The 25,180-nt window shown below is 34.4% G+C and overlaps 2 protein-coding genes and 1 long non-coding RNA gene across 4 annotated transcripts; 2 read left to right on the forward strand and 1 right to left on the reverse strand.

Moving 5' to 3' along the window:
- The first annotated feature begins 8,884 nt into the window (after positions 1-8,884).
- Positions 8,885-9,599, forward strand: LOC120206967. Its single transcript, XM_039206510.1, has 2 exons — positions 8,885-9,045; positions 9,215-9,599. Exons 1-2 carry the CDS (start codon positions 8,995-8,997, stop codon positions 9,500-9,502), a joined length of 339 nt encoding a protein of 112 aa, XP_039062441.1. The 5' UTR covers positions 8,885-8,994; the 3' UTR covers positions 9,503-9,599.
- A 1,024-nt stretch (positions 9,600-10,623) lies between these two features.
- Positions 10,624-13,385, reverse strand: LOC120206959 (putative disease resistance RPP13-like protein 3). The gene is given in 4 exon segments (XM_039206508.1): positions 10,624-12,346; positions 12,455-12,684; positions 12,686-12,788; positions 13,064-13,385. Coding segments are annotated over 4 exon segments (1,143 nt in total). The 5' UTR covers positions 13,353-13,385; the 3' UTR covers positions 10,624-11,825.
- A 6,129-nt stretch (positions 13,386-19,514) lies between these two features.
- Positions 19,515-20,834, forward strand: LOC120206965. 2 transcript variants are annotated; one of them, XR_005524160.1, is made up of 3 exons: positions 19,515-19,650; positions 19,782-19,972; positions 20,459-20,834. It is a non-coding gene; the product is annotated as an uncharacterized LOC120206965 (long non-coding RNA). The 2 variants fall into 2 exon arrangements; XR_005524159.1 differs by lacking the exon at positions 20,459-20,834 and having other exon boundaries at positions 19,782-20,180.
- Positions 20,835-25,180: the final 4,346 nt, after the last annotated feature.

Raw genomic sequence — 25,180 nt, forward strand, 5'->3', positions numbered from 1 at the left:
AGCCTATACCACTTTGATCAATGTTTACATCATAGGAACGAACTTGGGATAAGTGACCCTCACAGTAATCGTACACGGTTTATGCAATTAGGTTTTCCCTTCAAACCTAGATCTTGGGACCTCCAATCAACTAGAAGAAAATACAATCCACTTTTTATTAACTATTTTTATTTGCTTTAGCAATGTAACCATAACCTTGACAAGACACCCCTGCTTTTTTAAGTATTTATAAGAAGGTTTTTGATATTTTCATAACTCATGTGGTGTCTTGTCTTTTTTTACTAGAACCTTATTTAAAAGGTAATTAGTTGACAGAATAACTTATCCTCTTCCCTCACATGTTCTGTGACAATTCAAAACTTCATAACGTTGCATTCATCATTTGTTTTAGATTCCGATTTTTGCTCATAATTTGCTTTCAGTTTCAAAGCTTATCCGTTATTTGCATTGTTCTATTAGCCTTTATCTCGATTGTTGTATAATGCGGGATCTTTAAAATGGAAGGATGAAGGAGATAATAAGGAGTTTATAGGGATTTACTTTTTCAATCATCTGCTTCAAAATCTGGTTTGTTTCCTACACAAAGTAGCTCAAATTTGTCTTCTGTTGTGTCTTATGAAATTTCCCCCAGCATGTCAACTGATTTCGACTCATTTTCAATTGCCATATGTTTTCAGAATGTGTGCTTGTTATTTTTAGAAGTAATACAAATGTATGGGATTCTCGTTTGGGACATATAACTATTTCCTCAATGACTAAAATACCTTTGTTATATTATTCTAAATTGGATTCTGATTTGGTTCACACTTGCTCAATCTGTCCCTTGGCTAAGAAAACCATGTTACCATTTTCAATCAGTTTTACCTTTTCACAAACATAATTTCATCTCATTTATGTGGATTTGTAGGGTCCTTATAGGTTGCAACACATAGTGGTGATAGGTACTTCTTAACCATTGTTGATGGTCATACATGTATGACTTGGGTGTACTTGTTGAAACTGAAAAGTAATACAATTTTGTTTCTCAAACAATTCATTACTCTTGTTTAAAATCGGTTTTCAACTACTATTCGTGTCATTCGCAGTGACAATGGAATTGAGTTTTTTAATTTTGAGTGTTCTGCTCTTTTTTCTTCTCTAAGAATTATTCATCAAATTTCTTGCGTTTGTATTGTTGGGAAATAAACCGAGTACGAGTAATTTCCCTATAACTAGATTAGTGAGAATACGAAATAAAAGCGGAAAAATAATACCCGAAATTGATAACGGAGTTCAGTCAATTGTGCTTACGTCTCCAGACTGCTGCAGATCTTTTACTAAGAGAGAAAATTTACAGGTTTTTACAAAACACTCATTACTCACAAGAAAGCTCTCTAGTATTGGGAGAAAGAAATGATTTTTTGGATGCTTATGAAGCTAAATGAGCTAGGGTATTTATAGTTGAAACTTAAGGACTTAATCTTGTAAATACCCTAAAGCCTAGGGATTAATTGTGATTATCCCATTATCATTTTTCAACAAACATCTACCAAACTTTGAAAAACTATTTTTCAAAGAAACATTTACCAAACTTTGAAAACCATTTTCAAAGAAACATTTACCAAACTTTGAAAACCATTTTTCAAAGTTGGTTACCAAACTTGAAAAACCATTTTAATACTTTCAACAATCTCCCACTTGAAGACTGATTTTAATCTATCTTCACACCTCGATCAATGCAACAACTTTTCTAGTCTTGTTACTCTAGCATGCCAACTGAAGTTGAACACAACTTCAGTTTGTCTGTAGTCACCGTCTTTGTCAACATGTCTGCCGGATTTTGAGCTCCACTGATCTTTTCAAGTTTCAAAATCCCATCTTCCAGAAGATACCGGATAAAATGATATCGCAATTGTATGTGCTTTGTCCTGGAATGAAAAGGCAGATTCTTTGCTAGATGTATAGCACTTTGACTGTCGCAATACAAGACATTGTTTTCTTGTTTCTTGCCTAACTCTTCCAAGAAACTTTGGAGCCAAACCATCTCCTTGCTGGCTTCCGTAACAGCGACATATTCTGCTTCAGTTGTGGAGAGAGAAACTATCTTCTGTAGTTGAGAAACCCAACTCACTGCAGTTCCTCCTAGAGTATAGACATAACATGTAGTGCTCCTTCTGATGTCAACATTTTCGGCTAAGTCAGCATCTACATAGCCTGTCAGTATCGTATCTCCACCTTTAAAACAAAGTGCTTTGTTTATGGTACCCCACAGATATCTGAGGATCCATTTGACTGTTTCCCAGTGTACCTTGCCCGGATTATTCATGTACCTGCTAACAGCTCCCACTGCTTGAGCAATATTTGGTATGGTACAAACCATGGCATACATCAGACATCCAATTGCTGAGGCATACGACACCTTCACCATGTGTTCACGTTCTTCCTCTGTCTTTTGTGACTGTTCTTTGGAGAGTGTGAAATGAACACCTAAAGGTGTACTTACTAGTTTAGCATATTGCATGTTGAACCTGGTTAGTACTTTGTTGATGTACTCAGCCTGTGATAATATCAAAGTCCCCGACTTTGTGTCTCTCTTGATCCTCATCCCAAGAATCTGCTTTGCAGCGCCCAGATCCTTCATAGCAAACTGCTTTGACAATTTTTGCTTCAATTTTATAATCTCTTGCATGTCTGAGCCTGCAACGAGCATGTCATCAACGTACAACAATAAAATAATGAAGCTATTGTCGAACCTCTTGATATAGCAACAATGATCTGTTTGGCATCTGGTAAAACCATTGCTACCCATGAAGCCATCGAACTTCTTGTACCACTGCCTAGGAGCTTTTTTTTAACCATACAAGCTCTTCTTCAACCTGCATACCAGGTTTTTCTTGCCTGCCTCTATGAAGCCTTCTAGCTGCCTCATATAGATTTCTTCCTCCAAATCACCATGAAGGAAAGTTGTCTTCACATCTAACTGCTCAAGATGTAAATTCTCTGCAGCTACAATTTTTAACACCAGTCTAATTGTAGATAGCTTCACGACTGGAGAGAAAATTTCATTGTAGTCAATACCTTCTTTTTGCTGAAAGCCTTTGACAACCAATCTTGCTTTGTAGCGTTTGCTCCCATCATGCTCTTCTTTGATCCTGTAAATCCACTTGTTATGGAGTGCTTTCTTGCCTGGTGGTAATTCAGCTAATTCTCACGTCTGATTTGACATAAGCGAGTCCACCTCATCTTTCATGGAAGACTCTCACTTGACTAAATCCTCCACTTGCATTGCTTTATCATAGCACTCTGGTTCACCATTGTCAGTCAGTAACAAGTAGTGCAAAGAAGGAGAATACTGTTGGGTTGGTTTAGGAATTCTGGAGGAGCGTCTCAGTTCTGGTGTGACTGGTTCTTCTTGAACTGCTTCAAGAGTGATCTGAACATCATTTCCAGAAATCTCCTCAAACTCAACAAATTCCTTTGTTTCAGCTTCAGTGTTGGAGCTACTTGATTTCGTGGTTGACATGTCTTTGTACATCACATTCTCATTGAAAATGACATCTCTGCTTCTGATGATCTTCCAATTTTCATAGTCCCAAAACCGGTAACCGAACTCATCACCACCATAACCAACAAAGACGCATTTGTTGGACTTGGCATCAAGTTTACTTCTTTCAGCAGAATCTATGTGTACATAAGAAATACAACCAAACACTCTTAAGTATGAAAGGTTTATTTCTTTCTTGCTCCAAACTTCCTCTGGTATTCTGCCATCCAAAGGAACTGAGGACCTACGGTTGATCAGGTAAGCTACAGTGTTGATAGCTTCAGCCCATAGAAATTTGGGTAATCCGACATGTATCCTCATGCTTCTGGCACGTTCATTCAGAGTTCTGTTCATGCGCTCTGCTACGCCATTCTGCTACGGTGCCATGAGAACTGTTGTCTCCATCTTGATCCCATTATTTGCGCAGAAATCTCTGAATCTACGATTTCTGTACTCTTCTCCATTGTCAGACCTCAACCACTTGACTTTCAGACCAATCTCATTTTCCACCATGGCCTTCCATTTTCTTAAGGTATTAAACACATCTGATTTTTTCTTCAGAAAATAAACCCACACCTTCCTTGTAGAATCATCGATGAAGGTGACATAATATAATGAGCCTACAAGAGATGGAACTGGAGATGGTCCCCATACATCAGTATGAACCAACTCTAACTTTTCAACCTTGGGTGTCTTACCAATCTTTGCAAAGCTAACTTTCTTTTGTTTGCCAAAGATGCAATCCTCGCATAGTCCAACATCTACATTCTTTAGATCTGGCAGTTTCCCCTTTGACAAAAGTGTATTCATCCCTTTGTCGCTCATATGGCCAAGCCTTTGGTGCCATAGGTTTGATTTTCCATCAGCATCTGCTACTGCAATGATATTCTCTAAATTTGAGGTTATATAGAGAGTACCAGTTTTCTTACCACGAGCAATGACGAGTGCTCCTTTGGTAATCTTCCATTCACAGCCTGAAAAGGTTATGCTAAATCCTTCACCATCAAGCTGTCCTACAGAAATCAAATTTCTTTTGAGGCCAGGAATATGTCTCACTCCTTTCAGCGTCCAGGTGGTCTGGTTTGACAACTTTAGTCGGATGTCTCCTTTTCCGACGATCTTCAAGGTTTCATCATCAGCTAGATGAACCTTCCTAAAATCACCACTGACATAATTTTCCATGATTTCTCGGCAAGGGTGGAGTGGAAAGATGCCCCTGAATCCAAGATCCATGATTCAATCGGACTGTTGACGCTTAGAATCATGGCATCACCTGTTTCCTCTGTCACGTTGGCAGATTCCTGTGCGTCGGTATTTTTCTTCAGTGCTCGGCAATCTCTTTTAAAGTAACCCTTCTTGCCACAATTATAACAGGTAAAATCTTTCTTTCCCATTCTGGATTTTCCCCGTCTGGATTACGATCTGCCATGATTTGAATTTCTTTCTGAAGTTCTCCATCTGGACTCCGTGTGCAAGGCTGAGGAGGTTGATGCTTCACCCGATTCTCTCCGTCGAATTTTTTCACTCAGTACCAGATCTCGAACATCGTCGAATTTCAATTTACTATTTCCCGATGAGCTGCTAACTACTGTAACAGTAGCATTCCAACTATCTGGTAGAGATGATAAGAGAATTAAAGCTCGAACTTCATCATCGAATTCAATTTCGACTGAACTCAACTGAGTTGTGATTGTGTTGAGTTCATTTAGGTGTTGTGACATCGATGCCCCTTCCGTCATCCGCAAATTGAATAATCGCCTCATCAAGTGCACTTTGTTTGAGGCTGATGGCTTCTCATACATGCTGGAGAGAGCCGCCATAAGACCCGTCGTGGTCTTTTCCTTTGCTATGTTGAAAGCAACGTTGCGGGATAACGTCAGTCGGATAACTCCGAGGGCTTGTCTGTCGAGAAGAGCCCAGTCTTCATTCTTCATGCCTTCTGGTTGCTTTCCTGAGAGAGGTTGATATAGATTTTTCTGTTACAGAAAATCTTCAATCTGCATCTTCTAAAAGTCAAAGTCCGCACCATCGAACTTTTCAATTTTTACCTTCCCTTCGTCTGCAGCCATCGCTCCCACTCGAATCTGGTTTCGTTTGGATTGTTTCTGACAATTCTTGCGAACCACCGTGTATTAGAACACCTCCATCGACAAGCTCGTATCACCGACAAAATTTTTACTATTCAGGAAATTCACTATTCATGTGAATAGTAATGAATAGTAACCTCGCAAAAAAATTGACAAAATTCACAACCAAAAGCTCTGATGCCAGTTGTTGAGAAATAAATCGAGTACGAGTAATTTCCCTATAACCAGATTAGTGAGAATGTGAAATAAAAGCGAAAAAATAATACCCGAAATTGATAACGGAGTTCAGCCAATTGTGCTTATGTCTCCGGACTGCTGCAGATCTTTTACTAAGAGAGAAAATTTACAGGTGTTTACAAAACACTCACTACTCACAAGAAAGCTCTCTAGTATTGGGAGAAAGAAATGATTTTTGGGATGATTATGAAGCTAAATGAGCTAGGGTATTTATAGTTGAAACTTAAGGACTTAATCTTGTAAACACCCTAAAGCCTAGGGATTAATTATGATTATCCCATTATCATTTTTCAACAAACATCTACCAAACTTTGAAAAACTATTTTTCAAAGAAACATTTACCAAACTTTGAAAACCATTTTCAAAGAAACATTTACCAAACTTTGAAAACCATTTTTTCAAAGTTGGTTACCAAACTTGAAAAACCATTTTAATACTTTCAACATGTACTACTTAATAAAAATGGAGTGGTTGAACGCAAGCATAGACACATTCTGGAAGTTGCAAGAGCACTTCATTTTTAATCAAATATCCCCATTCAATTTTGGGTACAGTGCCCTTTCCAATTCTAACATTTTAAATCTCCTTTCCACTATCTAACATTCTAAATCTCCTTTTGAAATGTTGTATAAAAAAGAACATGATCTCCCGCATTTAAGGGTGTTTGGTTGCCTCTGTTATGTAACCAAGACAAACCATCATGATAAATTTTCTTCTAAAGCCATTCATTATATTTTCATGGGATACTCTTCAACTCAAAAAAGGCATATTTTGTTTGATTTTGAGTCTAAAAATTTCTTTATTAGTCGAGATGTTATTTTTTACCAGTTTGTGTTTTCTTTTCGTATTCCCATTGTAGAATCTGGTTCTACATCCATAATTCAGGTTATTCAGGTCAATCTGGTTTAATTGTGTCTAGAAATTCTGCTCAAGTCTCTAAACCTTCAAATTGGTTAAATGATTATGTCTGTATTTACTAGTCTAATTCCCTTCCTAGACAGTATCCTATTACCCAATATATTTCTTATTCATATCTTTCTTCTCATACTCAGCTTTTTTTAACCTCTACTTCTCAACTTGTTGAACCTACCACTTATCAAGAACATTGTAAACATTCACATTGGATACAAAGAATGTAAGAGGAAATTCAAGCACTTAAGTTAACAATACTTGTTCTGTTGTAGCTTTGCCCCCGGTAAAGTGCTAATTGGGTGTAAATGGGTTTATAAAATCAAATATCATTTTTTAGGTGAGGTGGAAAGGTTTAAAGCTAGGTTGGTAGCTAAAGGGTATAATCAACAAGAGGAGATTCATTATGTGTGGACATTTTCTCCAGTATTAAGCTTACCATTATTCGTTTGATTATATGGTGTCGCCTGCAGAAGTGACTTTATGGATTCAAGCAAGCTTCTAAGAATTAGAATAAGAAACATTCTAAAGCACACACAATAGTAGGGTTTCAGCAGAGTAAGCATGACTACTCTATGTTCACAAAACAAGTAGGAGATAAACTGATTCTTGTACTTGTATACGTTGATGATCTACTGATTACTGGGAGTGATGTTGGAATGATAGAGGATTTAAAATATACTTTGTATTCTAGTTTAACATCAAGGATTTGGGAGAATTGTAATATTTTCTTGGACTTGAGGTTTTGAGATCAATGGATGAATAATCTTGAACCAACCTTGGGTAGGGGAAGCAAAGCCTGTTTTGACACCCTTGGAGAAGAATAATAAGCTTTTTACGACAGTTGGTGATGAGAATTTGAAGTATGATGCTAGTGAAGAAGACTTTGTTGATAAGAAAATGTTTCAAAGGTTTATAGGAAGACTTATATATCTAAAACACACCAGGCCTGATATAACATATTCATTGCAGCACTTGAGTCGATTCATGCATCAGCCTAAGAAAGTGCATTTAAAATCAGCCTTGAGAGTTGTTCTATATATAAAAAAGAATCTCGGGCTGGAGATTTTATCCGCTGCATCAAGTATTTATGAGTTGGTTACCTTTTGTGACTCAGATTGGGCTAATTTCCCTTTTACAAGAAGGTCAGTTATAAGTTTTTGTTAAAGATGGGTAACTCCTTGGTATCTTGGAAGTCAAAGAAGCAGAGTACGATTGCATGTTCTTCAGTAAAAATAGAATACAATAGTATGGTTGTGACCATTTAAATAGCGATCGTGTAACATAATAGCGGTCGTTATATCACAGTTGCGGCGGCGACCGAAACAGTTATCTCAAAAAATAGTGGTGTGAAGCGAAGTCACACCATCGCGACCACAATTTAATAGATAGCAGTCAGTCACAGCAATAACAGACCGTTATTCTGCTATTGTTCCGTTATTTCAATTTTAAAAAATCTATTTTTTAAATCAACTCCTTTAGAAAAATTCATAACGGCAATACCCGCAATTACCGCAATAACATTCATTATATCTGCAACCACGATAAACGTAATGCAACCGAAAAACGTAATTATAACCGTAATTTAAATTTCTGGTTGAGACCACATATGAGTTGGTACGGTTGAATGAGATGTTGAATGAGATAGGAGTGCGTCAGAAACAACATGCTAAGTTGTTTTGTGATAGCAAGATAGCACTGTAGATAACTTCTAATGTTATTTCCCATGCAAGAATAAAGTACGAAGAAATCGATTATCACTTTGTTAGGGAAAAGGTTTATCTTAGCAAAATATGTATCTTCAAAGAAGCAGCTTCTAGATGCCTTGACCAAAGTAGTGGAACATTACAACATGAATATTTGAAAGCCGAGTTAGGGGTTGTAGATGTGTTTCTATCAAAGCTAAATCTACCATCATTTAATGATATGGCATACGGCATCCAACAAGAAACAGGAACTTATGGAAAAGGAACTTAAAAATAATAAAATAAAAACATCCGGTGGGTCCCACCCTCAAAAGATTCTTCCTTTGGCCAAATCAGTGAATCACCCACCTTCTTCAAGCAGCTATAAATACAGGCATTTATCGATAGCCACTTCCTCACACCTCAAGCTCTACTTCTCTAATACATCCCTATTTCTTCTCCGCTTCCGGCCCCTCTCTCCATTCAGGAAAATCAGAACAAAAAGCTGAGGTTTGAAGCTCCAATTCCAGCGCTTGCCGTTCTCATATTTCCAATGACAGGATTTTGGTTTCACCATTTTTGGCTGCGTCGCCTGTACATCAAGGTCAATTATCTTTCTCTCTCACTTTAGTTTCAATGGTTTTCGTAAGCCGTAAAATTCAACTCTTTTTACTTCAAGAAAGTTCAGTTCAACTCTTTTTACTTACATATTAGATGTTCTTGTAAAATTAGACCTGTGATTTTGAGTCTTGAAAGCGTGCTTGTGGAAACAGGGTCGTGGCCCGAGAGCTATGAGGGCTAGATTGGGAAGGGAGCGAAAGGTTAATCGGCGTGTGATGCAGTCGCTGATAGCGTCACGAGTTGCAGCTGCCGAGATGGAGGAGCAAATCCGGAGGATCAGACAAGTGATGGAGCTACAGTTTCAAGCCAATATCCTTGATGATCTGTGGGTTCTTGATTGTCTCTTTGAGGTTGAAAATGACCCTCGGATTAGGAACATCCTCGGTTTGAACCGAGCTCGTACGTTTACAGGACCGCGGCGCCGTCCCGGACCACCATGAGAGTTTAAATGTCGGGACTTCTGTGGAGGTGGTGATGGATAGGCCCAAGATTTTTGGTGGTCCTCAGACTAACCAAAAAATTAGGCTCTTAAGGGATTCAAATAACAATAAGCTTAGCATTTGTAAATCAGATCGTGTTGCATTTATCGTAATTACGAACATCATGAATGATATTATAGTCCTGCAATATCATTTATGATGTGGACATAGTACTGTATATATCACGATTTCAGACGATATCATTATCATTGTATAACTGTTATTATTATGGTTACGTATCATTATTTAAGTAATTGTTCCTAATAACAAGTGTTAAAAATAAATAAATTTTAAAGACAACTCCATAATAATAAGTATTGGAAAAAATAGATCTCTAATAACAAATATTAAAAAAAAAATTTTTAAGAATATGCTCATAATAAAAAAATATTGAAAAAATGGACCTCTAATAAAAAGTATTGAAAAAATTATACTCATAATAACAAATAAATTATAGAAAATAAATTGAATTTAAAAAATATGTTGCTAACAACAAATATTAAAAAAATTGGGCCCATGATAATAAATATTGAAAAGATTGGACCTTTAATGAAAATTATTAGAAAAAAATATTGGCAAATTAAAAATTAGACATTTATACAAATATTAAAAATAAATAAATATAAGAGTATACCTCTAATAATAAATATAAGAAAAAATATTAAGACCGTAATAATAAAGTTTCTCAATCAAGACTGAGAGAGGGGATCAAAACTTTTATTCTCCTTCACCATCCAATACTTTTCTACCTCATTGAGATAGAGGACTTCTACATCGCTTGAACACCGACTCCAACTCTCTATCCAAACCAGAAGATATAAACCGCCTATAATCGTCGTGATCCACTTGTTCCTATCAACAAAACCCATCATTCAATATTAATACTAAAGGGTTGAGTACTGATTCTGAGCCTCTAGAAATGAGAAACTTGTCCTTTCTAGTGTCTTAAATGATTGCTAATTGATATTGAAGCATGTATAAGTGATATGCTATGCAAAATAGTACTCAAATATTGACGCAAGCGAAAATGAAGTTTGATACAAAATCACCGAACTTATAAGTTTCTCGATACGGACCTCCGGTTGTATAATTAAAACATACATTTCTAACTCTATTAACTTTCCAGTATTCTGGCCCTCCACTTGGCAGAACCGTTTTGGCAAATTCCTTTGGCACATTGTCAAACTCCATAATTTCTAAGGCATTCCAAGTTGCCAATGTTTGTGGGAACCTCCTGCATCAGTGGACTGGCCCTATTCCAAGCGTCTCCAAGCAAGGTAAAGATCCTCCATCCATTACCACTGTCTCCAATTTGTACAAACAATAAAGTCCAAGGCGTTTCAGTTTTTGGAACTTTCCTTGTTCGAAGTGCAATTCAGCTCCATTATAACCTTCAAAAAGCCAGAACTCTAATAGCTTTGGCAAATCTCCAAGGATTTTAAGCGAATCATCTGATATTCTAGACCAGTGTAAACTAATTTGAAAGGTTCTCCAGTTCAGAAATCCAACCAGGCAGCGTCATTAGTCGTCCGTGCAGGCAAAGACGTTGAAGGGATGGAGGAGGAGACATTGATTCCAGTTCAAGAACTTCGTTTTCTTTCTCTGCCGAAATACGCAATGCATACAGGTGGTGCATCTGCTTTATAGCACTACACAAAGCTTCCCCGCAATCTGATTTTAGTATAGTTATTCCCGGTTTCCTCAGCCTCTTTAACCTTCTCAATTCTCTACCGAAATGCTCACCATATTGCGATGGGAAGTCCACATAAAAAAGCTTTTCTAATGACTCTAAGCTCCCGATAACACTGCCATTGATCCTTATGCCTTGGTCGGTGTTGATACTGTAAGTTCTATACTGATCAATCAAGCTCGCTCCATAATACTGTAACTTACACAGATATCTTATCTCATTTGGGATCTCAACCACTAAAGAAACTTTCTAGTCCAAAGTCAGCAGGTTAAGCAATTTTCCTATGGACTTGGGAAGCATCTTTATTTTTGAATACCTTAAGCTTAGATATCTCAAATGCCACAAATTCCCTATCTCCTCGTTGAGGTAGTCAAATGGGGCATTTTCAAAATCTATTTCTCTCAAAAGTTTGAAGTTTAAGGACAGTCTCTCAAACACAGGATCATGAAACTCTTGTAAATTGAAAAAGATAATAGAATGAATTTGAAAGTCACCATTTCTCCTTGACAGATCACATGCTCTGTTATTGTCGATCAAGAGATATCGACCAGAAGTGTTGAAACTTGGCTGTGAGGAATGAATCAAGTTTAGTTCTTATAATTTGGAAAGAATAACTTCGTGGATCAAATCATGGGCTCGACATGATCTAGCTCCTCCTGTGGAGTCGCTACATTCAACTTGAACTAAGCTTCTGTTTATTTGCCTAGTTAAGTATGCTTTTGCAGTTTCTTCCAATGTCATTTCTTGATTCTCTTTTAAAAGACCCTCTGCAATCCATAATCGAATCAGTTTATTGACTCGAATGTGATGACTATGCGGGAACACGCCCACATATAAGAAACAAGATTTCAGGTAAGGAGGCAAATCGTGATAGCTGATGGATAGTATTGTTTTGACATGTGCAAGATGTGGATTGCTCTTTAGTTGTCTACTGAGCTCATTGCACAACCTTGTCCACTCGAAGACATCCTTGCCCTTGGTTAAAAGAAGCCCTCCAATGGCGTCGATTACGAGTGGCAATCCATCACACTTTCTGGAAATGTCGAAAGATACCTTTAAATTATTGGGACATTCCTTCTGTTGATCGAACCTGAAGGCTTTTCTGCATAGAAGCTCTTGGGCCATTTATAGAGATAAACGTAGCAAATTATGAACATGAACAAGGCAACATTGGCTGCAAATTTCAAAAACACTGGGGCTTCTTGTGGTGATTATAATTCTACTGCCATTGTTATTTTCTGGCAAAGCAGATTGAATAACATGCCAAAAGTCATCATCCCAGGCGTCATCAAATACTATAACATACCCCTTGTATTGCAAATATTCTCTGGATTTGCTGATCAGTTCCTTGACGTCTATTACATAGTTAATTCCAATAGGAGGGAGATCGTTCTTTGCTTCATGGAATCGTCTGATCATGGTCCGAAGCAGCTCCACCATGATGTTTGATTGTGACACTGATCCAAGCATGACAATCAAAACGTTCTTTAACGTCATCATAAATCTTCTTAGCAAGAGTAGTCTTTCCGAGACCTCCCATACCCACAAGTGAAATCCCTGTGCGCATGGATTCTCCCTCATTCAGTCTTCTAACTAGCTCGTCTCTAGAAGCTTCGATTCCGGCAAGCAGATCACTATCGACGAAATGAAGGCCGGCTCAAGGGTCGACATGTCCTGTGCTTAATCCCCCTTGGTCACTGACATGGATGTCAAGCCTTCTTCTCTTTTCATCAATTTCATGAATTGATCGTTAGAGGTCTTGAATTTTTGGCATCATCTCACGCTCTTTCGTCAAACTCCTGATGCGGCCAGCTATCTTTTTCAGAAAAGACTTGAAACCATGTTGATCGTTGTGTTTTGCGGCACAGAGCATGTATTCATCGTCTCATCGATGAGATCCTCTATGCCATAAGCTGCTTCCCTCACATATTTCACCCATATTTTTACACCTTCATTGCTTTCTTCTGTGGCAGCCCTAGCATCTGCATCTCTTAGGAAAGAGGAGATGAACTCAAGCTTTATGTCTGCAACTTCCGTATGAAATTCTCTCAGCAGCTGAGCCTCCTCTTTGAGAAATTCAATCAACCACTCAAGCACCAAGTTCACAGCTACCTCCGCCATTTCCACTAGAATTCAATGGCACACAGAAAATAGACGAAGTCCAATCATTTGCAGTAGGATAAATTACGTGTTCCGGGACGGAGCTATGTAGGAGCTTGGAGTGGCCCCCCAAATTTATTTATCATTAAAGAATTTAGGGACAATTACCTATATTCTATTATTAGTTATACTTTCGTCTATGTACATGTTTAGTACCTAAATTATTAATATTTATCTATTTTAGTATCTAAACTTTAAATTTTTTTAAAATCATACTTAATGTTTAGTTTTTGTTTCATTTTAATATCTCGTCGTTAAAAACTTGATGGGTAATTTGCATGTGACACCTTTTTATGGATAAATTGTATCATTCATCACTCAACTATCTTCTCACTCCTATTTTGATCACTAAAGTTTAATTTATTTTAATTAAACTACTTAACTTTCAAATTACTCCTAATTTAATCACTCTAACTTTCAAATTAATTTTTAATTTTTAATTTTTAATTATATATCAATAAAATAATAATAATAAATGTCATGTCACAAATATAATTAATAAAATAAATTAGAGTTATTAAAATATGAGCAATTTGAAAGTTGAGTAGTTAAATTGAAAATTTTTATAATTTAGTACCGAAATAGGAGTGAGAAGACAGTTGAGTGATGAATTGTTAAATTTACCCATAAAAAATATAGCGTCGTTAAGTTTTTAATGGTGATGTACTAAAATGAAACAAAAACTAAACGTTAAGTATGATTTTGAAAAACAAATTGAAAGATTAGGCACTAAAACGATCAAAACTGATAGTTTAGGTACTAAACGTATAATTTACCCTACTTTATATCTAATTTAAAAGATACTAATTATACATTTATAATTAATTGATTCTAGAACTCAAGAATTAAAAGTAAAAAATCAATGCTGCCTGGGTCGTTGGGGTTTGGACAGTTGGGTTTGGGTAAAATTTTCTAAAAACCCAGATTTTTTTTTTCATATTTTAGAATAACTTGAAATTTAAATTTCATCAATCTGTATCCAATCCAATTATCTACTTTTTAGGTATTTTATTTGAATTGTTTGAATATTTTTATTAAAAACGGAATGAATATCTGAATTTTTGGCTCGGATAAATAAGGTTAGATTTTCTTGCCCACCTTTATTGTAGGATGTGTTTTGTGATCAATGGTTAAAAAAGATTATGAATATATATTACCTTATAATTATCATATATTTTTCAAAAATAATAATTAATTGATTGTAGAGTAAAATATACAAATAGTCCCTTCTATTTTCGGTTTGGTCAACTTTGGTCACCAATTTAAAAATTAAAGGGAAATGGTCTTTAACGTTATCGATTCTTTCAATTTTAGTCTCTAATGTTATCGATTCATTCGATTTTAGTCCATCGGCTGTTAAATCCTGTTTAATTTTTGTCCCTCAACCATGTTAAGAACTTAAGCAAAAGGGACTTAAACAAAAGGTGCTAATAGAAATTAATAACAGAGAGACTTAAACTTGACGGGCCAATAATGTGAGGGACCATTTACCTTTAATTTTTAAATTGGTGACCAAAATCGATCAGACCCTAAATAAAAGGGACTATTCGCATAGTTTACCCTTGATTGTATTATCGGCCAAACTGATAATATTTATTCATAATTTTATACTTAATTGGTGACCACAACAATCGTGATGTGGTTCCCTAATCGCGTTACGCAATATTGCATTACGGTAACCTTCAAAAACGTTACGATGAGGGCGTTACGCACAGTGCATGTTATCATCGATGACATCCTCTATGCCATAAGCTGCTTCCCTTACATGCTTCACCCATGTCTTTACACCTTCACTGCTTTCTTCTGAGGCAAACCTAGCATCTGCATCTCTTAAGAAAGAGGAGATGAACTCAAGCTCAAACTTTATGTCTGCAACTTCTGTGTGAAAATCTATCAGCAGTTGCGCCTCTTCTCTGAGAAAAGAAATCAACCTCTCAAGCACCAAGTTCACAGCTACCCCGCCATTTCCGCTAGAATTCGATGGATCAAAGAAGTCCAACTCTTTATAAAAGAAGTTATACGAAGTCCATATCATAATTGACTTTCTATCACTGTTCTTTTATTATTATTAGAGCTGGTAGGTTAAATTCATAAATGATTTATAACACAAAAAAATTCTAATTAGGCTGTATTCATATGATTTTGAAATTAAAAATGAATGGATTAAAGTAACATTTTTTAATATATTTTTCCCTTTGCTTGACCCTATTTGCAAGATCTTCCCACGTTAAAGAACAAGACAGCTGCAACCACTTGTTTTTTTTAAAACAACCCATGTTAGGACTGTGATCTTAAGATTTAACTATGATTAAATTAAATAATTAATATTAACCATTGAATGAAGTGAAGATGACAATAGTTTAATGTAAAGCTTGTCATAGTTAGAAATTTGAAGCTACTCTATAGAAAGGGGTGTCTGACACTTTCAATTTTTTTAATCTTTTATAAAAATACATTTACAAGATTTTAAGAAATGATATAATATGAATGAATCAATTTACCTAAGTGGTTAAAGGTATCGTTGTTATTCCTATAGGTTATGGGTTTGAGCACCAGCGACTGCAAAGGTAATTGAGTGTTCATTATCAAATGGTTGGGAGTATTTATAATATATATTAATTTGTAATCACATTAGCTTAATAAAAAGATCTCAGGTTTGAGTATCACGTATACATGGATGTACGAGCATTCAATATTAAATAATTAAAATTCTTTAAATAAATTTTAATTTGATTTCATCTCAATATATGTGTACTCTATCTAGATATATTTTAAACAATAATATTATCATACTTTATAATTATTCAATTGTATATTATGTATATCTATAATTATGTTTGTAATTGAATCATATATGATAAAAAAATACTCCAGAACAAGCATATGTTATGTTTAGATTTTGTAACTAATTAAACATTAGTGTTTAATTTTTTTAAAATTATAGTAAATACATAAATTATTAAATATGACAAAATTTTAACTTCAATAAAATATTAAACTATTGTGATATATTAATAATATGTATATCTATATTTTGTATTTGTTAATATTTGGCGTTCATATTATATTCAAAATTATCATATTTCCGCATTCTAATTTCTAATATAGAGGTTAATCTCCATTTTACCCTTTAGATTGAAGTCAACTTCTATATTCGTCCCCTAATATTTAATTGTCCTTTCAAATGATTATTTTATTGTTAAATATATCAGCTGTTTGGTTTAGAATTAAATAAAAAATTATATTCTCTAATAGGTGAGAGGTATTTAATTTTATATTTTAATTATATAGAAGGTTCAATTATATATTTAGTCCCTGAATTTATAAATCCTTCTGACAGTGGCCTTTGAACTTTTATTCCATAATTAATTTTTGAACTTGCATTTCATTCAATATATTAGACATTCTTTGTAAAGATATTAAGTAAGTGATGACGTGATATTATGAGATTATATATCACTTTTTCATCTTAAAACTTAAAATTATATAATTAGTTTAAAACAATATTTACATAAAAATTTAAAATAATATATAATCTAAAAAAAAGCCTATTTTCAATCAACAGATTGTTTCTTTGGCATGAAAAACTTTACTAGATCAAAGTTCGGTCAATATACAAATCAAATGATCTTGAATCGAGTTTTTAATGAGTCGAATCGAGCTACTTGATATCCAACTCAAAAAATTTGTGAGTACTCGAAAATATAATATATTAATATTTTAATTTATTAAATTAAATTATTAATAATATTAACATTCATATGTTATATTTTTATTAAAATATAACATAATATAATATAAGGTTTTCATGTACTTAAGGTTCAAGTTTGAACTCGAGTTCAAAGTGAACTCTAGTTGAGCTTCAATCAAGTGTTGAAAAATAGACTGTTGTAAAACGAATGCGTTAGCAATGACTGAATAATATTAAATAAAATAACAAAATGGAACGATAAATGTGCCGAGGTAATCCATTACCTTAGAAGCGAATTTTTCTCAATGTGAGTAATTATTACAATGGGCAAATGACCCTTGAGATTAGCACGGTTCTCCAATTTTCGTATACCCAAAATATGAATAAACATTAGTGGTGGTGCTCTTCTTTCAAAACTCAGAAAAGATTATGAAAAACACTAAAAGAAATTATAGTGTTTTAAAACAAATAATTTTTTTGCTTGGATCATCTCAAATGAAAAGCATTACTCACTATTTATAAGTTGAATAGTAAGGGTAAAAACGTCATTCAATTCAATAGCATTAAAATGCTATTTAACATAGAATTAAACACCATTAAAAATGTTTTAGTAATTGTTAGCATTAACAACACTGAGTTAAGTGTGGGAATATTTTTGAGTTTACAATTTTTCGAGTTTGAGTCGAGCTTTAATTTTTTATTTCGAGTCAAGCTTTAAAATTTTAAGTTCACGAGCTTTTAAGTCAAGTCGAACTTCCATTTTTTATTTCAAATTTGAATCAAACTTGATAATTTTAATCTTGCAAACTTTCGAGTCGAGAGCTTTAATAACTATAGTTCATGGTTTAAGCTATAACTTTCTTTTTGAAGGTGTTTAGGTTTGGGCAGACCAGCAGAGTTTTGATTATAATAATTTTCTAGTCATAGACCCGATTCAACCATCCAAATTTAACTATTTTATTTTAAAAACTATATTATTAAAGAAATATTTTTATATATTTTATAATTAAAATTAAATAAAATATATATTAGAACATTGCCAACTTACATGTTAATAACTTTTATTAAATATAGTCCGAGTTAAATTGAATATATCACTCAGCTCATAAATAAGTCTACTAGGAAAGCAACATATTACTTTATAGGGTAAATTACGTGTTCTGGGACGGAGCTATGTAGGAGCTTGTCCCCCCAAATTTTTTTTATCATTAAAGAATATAGGGACAAATACACATCTAGGCCTTTAAATTTTGATTTATTTTGATTTTGTTCTCCTATTTTCTATTATTAATTATACTTTGTCCTCTTGAACTAAAATCTTGGCTTCCTCTCTGTACATGTTTACTACTTAAACTATCAATTTTTATCCGTTTTTACCTAAACTTTCAAGTTTTTCAAAATCATACATAATGTTTAATTTTTGTTTCGTTTTAGTACTTCGTCGTTAAAAACTTGACGAGTAATTTGCACGTGGCATCTTTTTTATGAGTAAATTGCATCATTCATCACTCAACTATCTTCTCACTCATATTTTGGTCATTAAAGTTTAATTTATTTTACTTTAATTACTTAACTTTCAAATTACTCCTATTTTAATCACTCTAACTTTCAAATTTATTTTTTATTTTTAATTATATATTAATAAAATAATAATAATAAATGTCATGCCACAAAAATTATTAATAATAAATTATAGTGATTAAAATAGGAGCAATTTGAAAGTTGAGTAGTTAAATTGAAAATCTTTATACTTTAGTACCAAAATAAGAGTAAGAAAATAGTTGAGTGATGAATATTTACCCATAAAAAATTTAGTGTCGTTAAGATTTTAATGGTGATGTACTAAAATGAAACAAAAACTAAACGTTAGGTATGATTTTGAAAAAAAAATTGAAAGTTTAAGTACTAAAACGATCAAAATTGATACTTTAGGCACTAAACGTATAATTTACCGTACTTTATATCTAATTTAAAAGATATTAATTATACATTTGTAATTAATTGATTCTAGAACTCAACAAGTAGTCTCATTTGAGGACTTGAAAAATAAATAATTTAAAAGTACGGTAAATTATACGACAATTACCAGACAGACTGATAATATGAGGGATTATTTACCCTTAATTTTTAAATTAGTGACCAAAATTGGTCCGACCCTAAATAAAAGGGATTATTCGCATAGTTTACCCTTGATTGTATTAGGTCCTTTGTTGATTCAATTTGGAACATCAACATTTTTTGTTTCCTTTGAAATCAAGATTCCCAAGTCAAGGTTTTGGAAAAAGAAATTAAAAATAATAAAATAAGAGAGCGGTAATTGTCGTGTGCTTTCAAACCGAAGTATGTGGTCGGTCCCACCCTCAAAAGCTTCTTCCTAAAATCTGCTATAAATACATACATTTATCTATAGCCACTTCCTCACACCTCAAACTCTATCTCTCTTCAATACATCCCAATTTCTTATCCACTTTCGTCATGTATATACACATATGTATATATCCAGGACGCTCTGCACTTTGGTGCTGAATTGTATCAATTTCTCTCTGACCTGGAGATTACTAGAACCAGGTGAGAAACAGATTGATACGGTTGAGTACCAAGAATCATCATTAACTGCTGTGATTTCTATTTATAAGTTTTAGTCTATGTTCATCTATATTTATATGTATATGTAGCTGAAAGCTATAGTATTTGTCCAGGAGGTGGTGTTTTGCAGGTTTCATATATCAATATGGTACAGAGGATTCCAACCTTTGCTATGGTTTGACCTTGACTGTAAGTTCATATATACCAAGTGACAATAGCTGGGATGTCAAAAGGTTGCCTGGATATTGACAAATCATGACTTGAAGTTTCATCTATTCAACATACTGCTCTATATCCATTCCAGGTTTAATGTCTGAAAGATATAATCAATTATGTCTACAAAAAACCCTGTGTATATCTTTTTGTTTCCTGCAAAAGGAAAACGTGAAGTTGTTAAAACAAACAAAAACATTGATGGGAAATTAAAAGCTAAACAGAAAGGAGAATGTTGTATTGACAAACAGGCAAGTTTACCAGAAAGAGATTCAGTAGCTGGCAATTTACAGAATCCACTATGTTTAGTCCTATAGAATTGGTGCTTTTGCAAAGGATTGCAATCAGATTCAAACCCTGCACAATTTGATTTAAATGGTTAATACACTCATTAATGAAAGAAAACGAGATTCAAATTTGTTCATTTACAACTAATCTTTTTTATATCAAAAATAAAGAGGATGAACGTAGCTTGTTTTTCTTACTGTTCATGAGTATGATGGATTGATTTGTATTGATATGATAGAAAACAATCAGAGTGTGAATATATGCTATAATCTAATGGCTTTGGGTGTAGTTGTTGGTTGTTGATGATTGAGAAAATGGCAAGCGCCTCATGGTCAAGACTCGTGATAAAACTCGCACGGTTTTTGGTGGATTCGTGTTGGCAATCGTGCAATGAGCTCGTGACGGCGACCTAAAGTGGTGCTCTATTTGTCTTGACACGCAGTGTCGTTGTCAGAACTGTCCCGCGTTGGTGTATACTAGTGATCTATTGTGCGATGAGCGCGCGTCCTTGCGATGAACCGGGTTGTGATCGCGCGATGTGGCATTATTGTGTGGTCTGTTTGTCATTAGTCGCCGTCAGAACTCGCACGGTTTTGGAGGGTTTTCGCTATCAACAGTACGACGCTCGCGCAATCTCGGCAATTTATGGGAAAGAGTGTATGGTTTGAAATTGTCATCCTCTTAATTCAATATTTTACTTATTTTTAAAAATATTTTATATTTTACCAATAGGATTCATCCAAGTTGTAAATAGTTGAATATCGCTTAAACAGTTTCGAGTTTAAATTATTGTTTATGTAGATATAGTCACTCATTTTTATCCGAGGTTTTATATACATATAACGTATATAATATATAGTTTTAAAAAAATATTTTTTAAATATATAATATATAGTTTTAAAAATATTTTTAGAAAATATATATAATATATAATTTTGAAAACAATTTTCAAATATATATATAATATATAGTTTTGAAAATATTTTTCGAGAATATATATAATATATAGTTTTGAAAATATTTTTGAAAATATATATAATATATAGTTTTGAAAACATTTTTCGAATATATATATAATATATTGTTTTGAAAAGCATATATAATATTAGTTTTTTTAAAAAAATATTTTTGAGAACACATTTTATATTATAGTTTTTCATTTACATTATTATTTATTTCTTTTTTATTTATTTATTTTGTTTACATTATAAGGGGCCTGATTCAACCCTAACTCGATTAGGGTTTTTCAGTCTAATAATGGCGTCGTATATGCGGCGCGTGAAAGCCACCCGTGAAGCGTGGAGATCGGAGGACAACAATCGGACGAGAATGGGATTGAACCATCCCTAAAATCCTAACCAAACGACATGTACGAGAAAATCAAAACGAGTAACCCACGAATTTCGTCCCGTTCGGGACTCAAAACGATCAAAATCGGGGCAATAAAAAGCCTCCGGCGAGGCCAAGCAACACACACAATGAGCAATCGAAAGGCATCCAAACAACCAAAATCACAAGCAAAATACGAAGCAAAGTATAGCAAGCAAAAAAACCCAAACATCCAAAGTTACACAAACAAAACAACAAAGCATCCATTGCAAAATCAAGAAACAAGGAGAGAAGATTTGGAGGCGCGAAGGAAAGCACCACTGCAAGAAACGAGAACCCCGGAATACGGAAGGTCAATAGGTAAAAATCGAACATTTCACCTTAGATTTATGTCATTTATGGGATTTGGGGAACGAGAACGCCGAAATACTGAAGGTCAATGGGTAAAAATCGAACCTTTCACCTTAAATTTATGTTGTTTAGGGGATTTAGGGTTCTATTTCAACGTTGAGTAGTGTGGAGAACATTTTAGGGTAATTTGGGTTTTTTGGCCACCGATGGTGGTGGCCGGAGCGGCAACGGAGCTACATCGGTGAGGGGTCGACTGTTCGATTAATTAGGGAAAGGGGGAGAGAATGTAAAAAATGGGAGAGCTCGATTGGAAGTGAGGAAGTGAGAAATGAGAGAATGATATTTTTGTGTGTTTTGAGGTATTTTATAGGGGGCCATTGTGAAATTATAAAATAGTTAAATTATTTTCGCAGTCCCTATACTTTTGATGTATAATTCATTTTGGTTACCTATCTAAATTTTGCCTCTGAATTTTCAATTAATTCGATTTAATCACTATTTATAATTTATGTTTTGTTTACAATTTAACCCCTGTAACTTTTATTTTTTTCGTTGCAGCACATCTTTACTATTAATTTGGTCCCCCAACTTTAATTTGTTTCAATTTAATCTTTTACTTTTTTTCTCTCTTTAATTTTTTAAAACTTTTTTAAAACCTTTTGACCTTTTTAATTTTGTGAATAATTTATACATTTTATTTCACAGTCTAATACTTTTTTTATTTTTTAAGGGTAATTCTAATCGATCAAAGGAAAGTAGATCGAATCGAATTTTTGAATTCTAATTTAACTTTTAATTTTCAAAATTAAGAGAACCAAGAAATTAAATTAGTACCGAAAGGGCAGTACAAGGGTGCTAATCTTTCCTTGATTGTAACTGACTCCCGAACCCGACATATTTATGATAAAACGCAGATCATGTAAGATGGTCAATTGAGGTGTTTGATCAACCTAATTATTTTGAAAAAAAATATAAATGATCAGTGGCGAATCTTGCATGTTTAATTTAAGTCAAAGCCCAATTTTGGGCTCACCTGAAGGACGGTTACGATAACTTGGCGACTCTGCTGGGGACAGGTAAGTTAGTCAGGCTAAAATTAATTTTCAGTTGTCTTCTTAAGCGAAAATCATAAGTATAAATTCTAATTTATTTATATGATCCTTATTATTTATCTTTGATTTTTTTAAATAAATAGTTGTACTGATGTTTTTCTCAATGATTTCAGCTTTTTAAAATTTGTCTCAAGCTCTAAACCCGAGCTCCAAACTCTCTTATAAGTGAAGGTGAAAACGACACCTTTGTGAGAATTTATTCTCCGTATAGGCCTAGCAAGTAACCTTCAGGATTCATATACCTTATGTGTTCGTGTGAATTTATTCTCTGTATAGACATAAGAGAATGTGTCCTCTCGAGTTTAACTTGGTCCACATAAGCTTGTAATGGGTTTAGAACTGAGGGTCTGACAAGCCCAAGAGGGCACCAACAAGGAGAACTCGGGTACCCTTTTTAGAACCTAAACCGGGATATTACATGGAATTAAAAACCCACCCCGAAACTCCATTTCAAAACCTAAGATGCTTGAGTTATTTCTTGTTTTATTTACTGTTCAAAGCATGCGAACTAGAAAATATGTGGTTAGGACTTGCTCAAAATTAAGCCAACATGCGAGATATAAATAATGTATGGGTAAGAATTAAAGCATGTGTGTTAGATATCCTGTGTGATTTTTTTTACTTTTCAGTATTATTTTGATTATTATCTTATTGACTTGTTTCCCTTTCATTTTTTGTTTTCTCTTATTTTATCATTTGCATCATAAAAAAAGGTGTTGATCCGCAAAGAGTGTTTGTTAAACACAAATAATTTGTATTAATGGACAAAGGGGTTCTAATGCAAAAGATGAAAAATACAGAGGTCTGACTATGATCAGAGAAGACTCAGAAGGAAAAGGGAGATAGTCTGCAAGAAAACTATGTTTCAGATATGGTTGGTTATGCTTCTGTTAGCCTTAAGCATAATGATATTCAAGAACTACGGAGCATTTGGGACAGTTGGAAAAGCGACAAGAAACGGAGATTCTGCCAGCGATATGCTGATATCACACTTATACTCTATGTCAAGATAGATGAGCCCCTAATTCGAGCCTTAGTACAATTCTGGAACCTAGGGTATAGTTGTTTCACATTTAATCAAGAAGACACGATACCCACAATCGAATAATATACTGCTTTGTTGCATTGTGAAAGAATCAAATGGACCGGGTCTACACCAAGTTCATCAAAAGTCAGCCTTTCAAGAATGTGTTGGCAAAGGTTACAGGGGTAGATGAAAAATGGGTAATCGACCGGACTCAGCACAAAGGTAAAGGAGAAGGAATTGCTTGGACCCACATTAAGCAATTAATGAAGAATCATCCTGATGAATGGAATGTGATTGATCTATTCACCTTGGGTATCTACGACTTAGTTATTTTCCCAAAAACTTTGGGATACATCGAGGTGGCTGTGGTGGAACTGTTTGAACAACTTTCGAAGCGAGTGAACCCGGTATTGGTAATATTAGCTGAAACTTTCTATTCACTCAACCATTGCAGAAAGACTGGCGGAGGAAGATTTATAGGATGCACACATCTTCTTCAGGTCTGGATCCGTCGTCATTTTTAAAAGACTGATGGGATCTCTTACTAACGATTCAGTACCATATACTCTCATTTGGGGGATTTTCTTACACTAAAATGGCAAGAATGCATCCTAAAAGAGAAATGGCTGAAAGTTTTCACGCATCTTCAGGATAAGAACATTACCTGGAGAAACCCTTGGTTAACTCATAGTGACATCCTTATCGGTGTGGAGACTCAGAAACCATAACGTTACTTGGATTATAGGGAGGAGTAGGATATTCTCCACTTCTGGCACTTTGGCAGTATGGGGCAATCCAGTTTGTCCCAACTACACATGGAATAGGTGGGTCAGAATTTGCATAACATGAGGATAACTACAAGAAGAGGGTCAAAAATGTAGTTGAATCATGGAAGAAGATGTTGGATGTCATGGCTGTTAAAGACATGCTTACTTTTGACTATTTGGAATGTGAAGGGTAAGAAAGAATGACATCGTTCTTGTGCTAGAGCATGAAGATACTCAGACAATGGAAGAACATCTTAAATCAGTTCCCTCCGAACTAGAGATAGCAAAGAAAGAATTCAAAGCTGAAAATGAGGAACTGAAATGAAGGCTAAGCGAACACGAGGCTAAAAGATTTCAGTGGAAGTTAGATGCTGATACTCAGAAGGATCAAGCATACATATTAGAAAAAGAACAAAAGAAAGTCT

The sequence above is a fragment of the Hibiscus syriacus genome, unplaced genomic scaffold (genome assembly GCF_006381635.1).
Source record: "Hibiscus syriacus cultivar Baekdansim isolate YM2019G1 unplaced genomic scaffold, ASM638163v2 tig00014213_pilon, whole genome shotgun sequence".
NCBI classification, from domain to species: Eukaryota; Viridiplantae; Streptophyta; class Magnoliopsida; order Malvales; family Malvaceae; genus Hibiscus; species Hibiscus syriacus.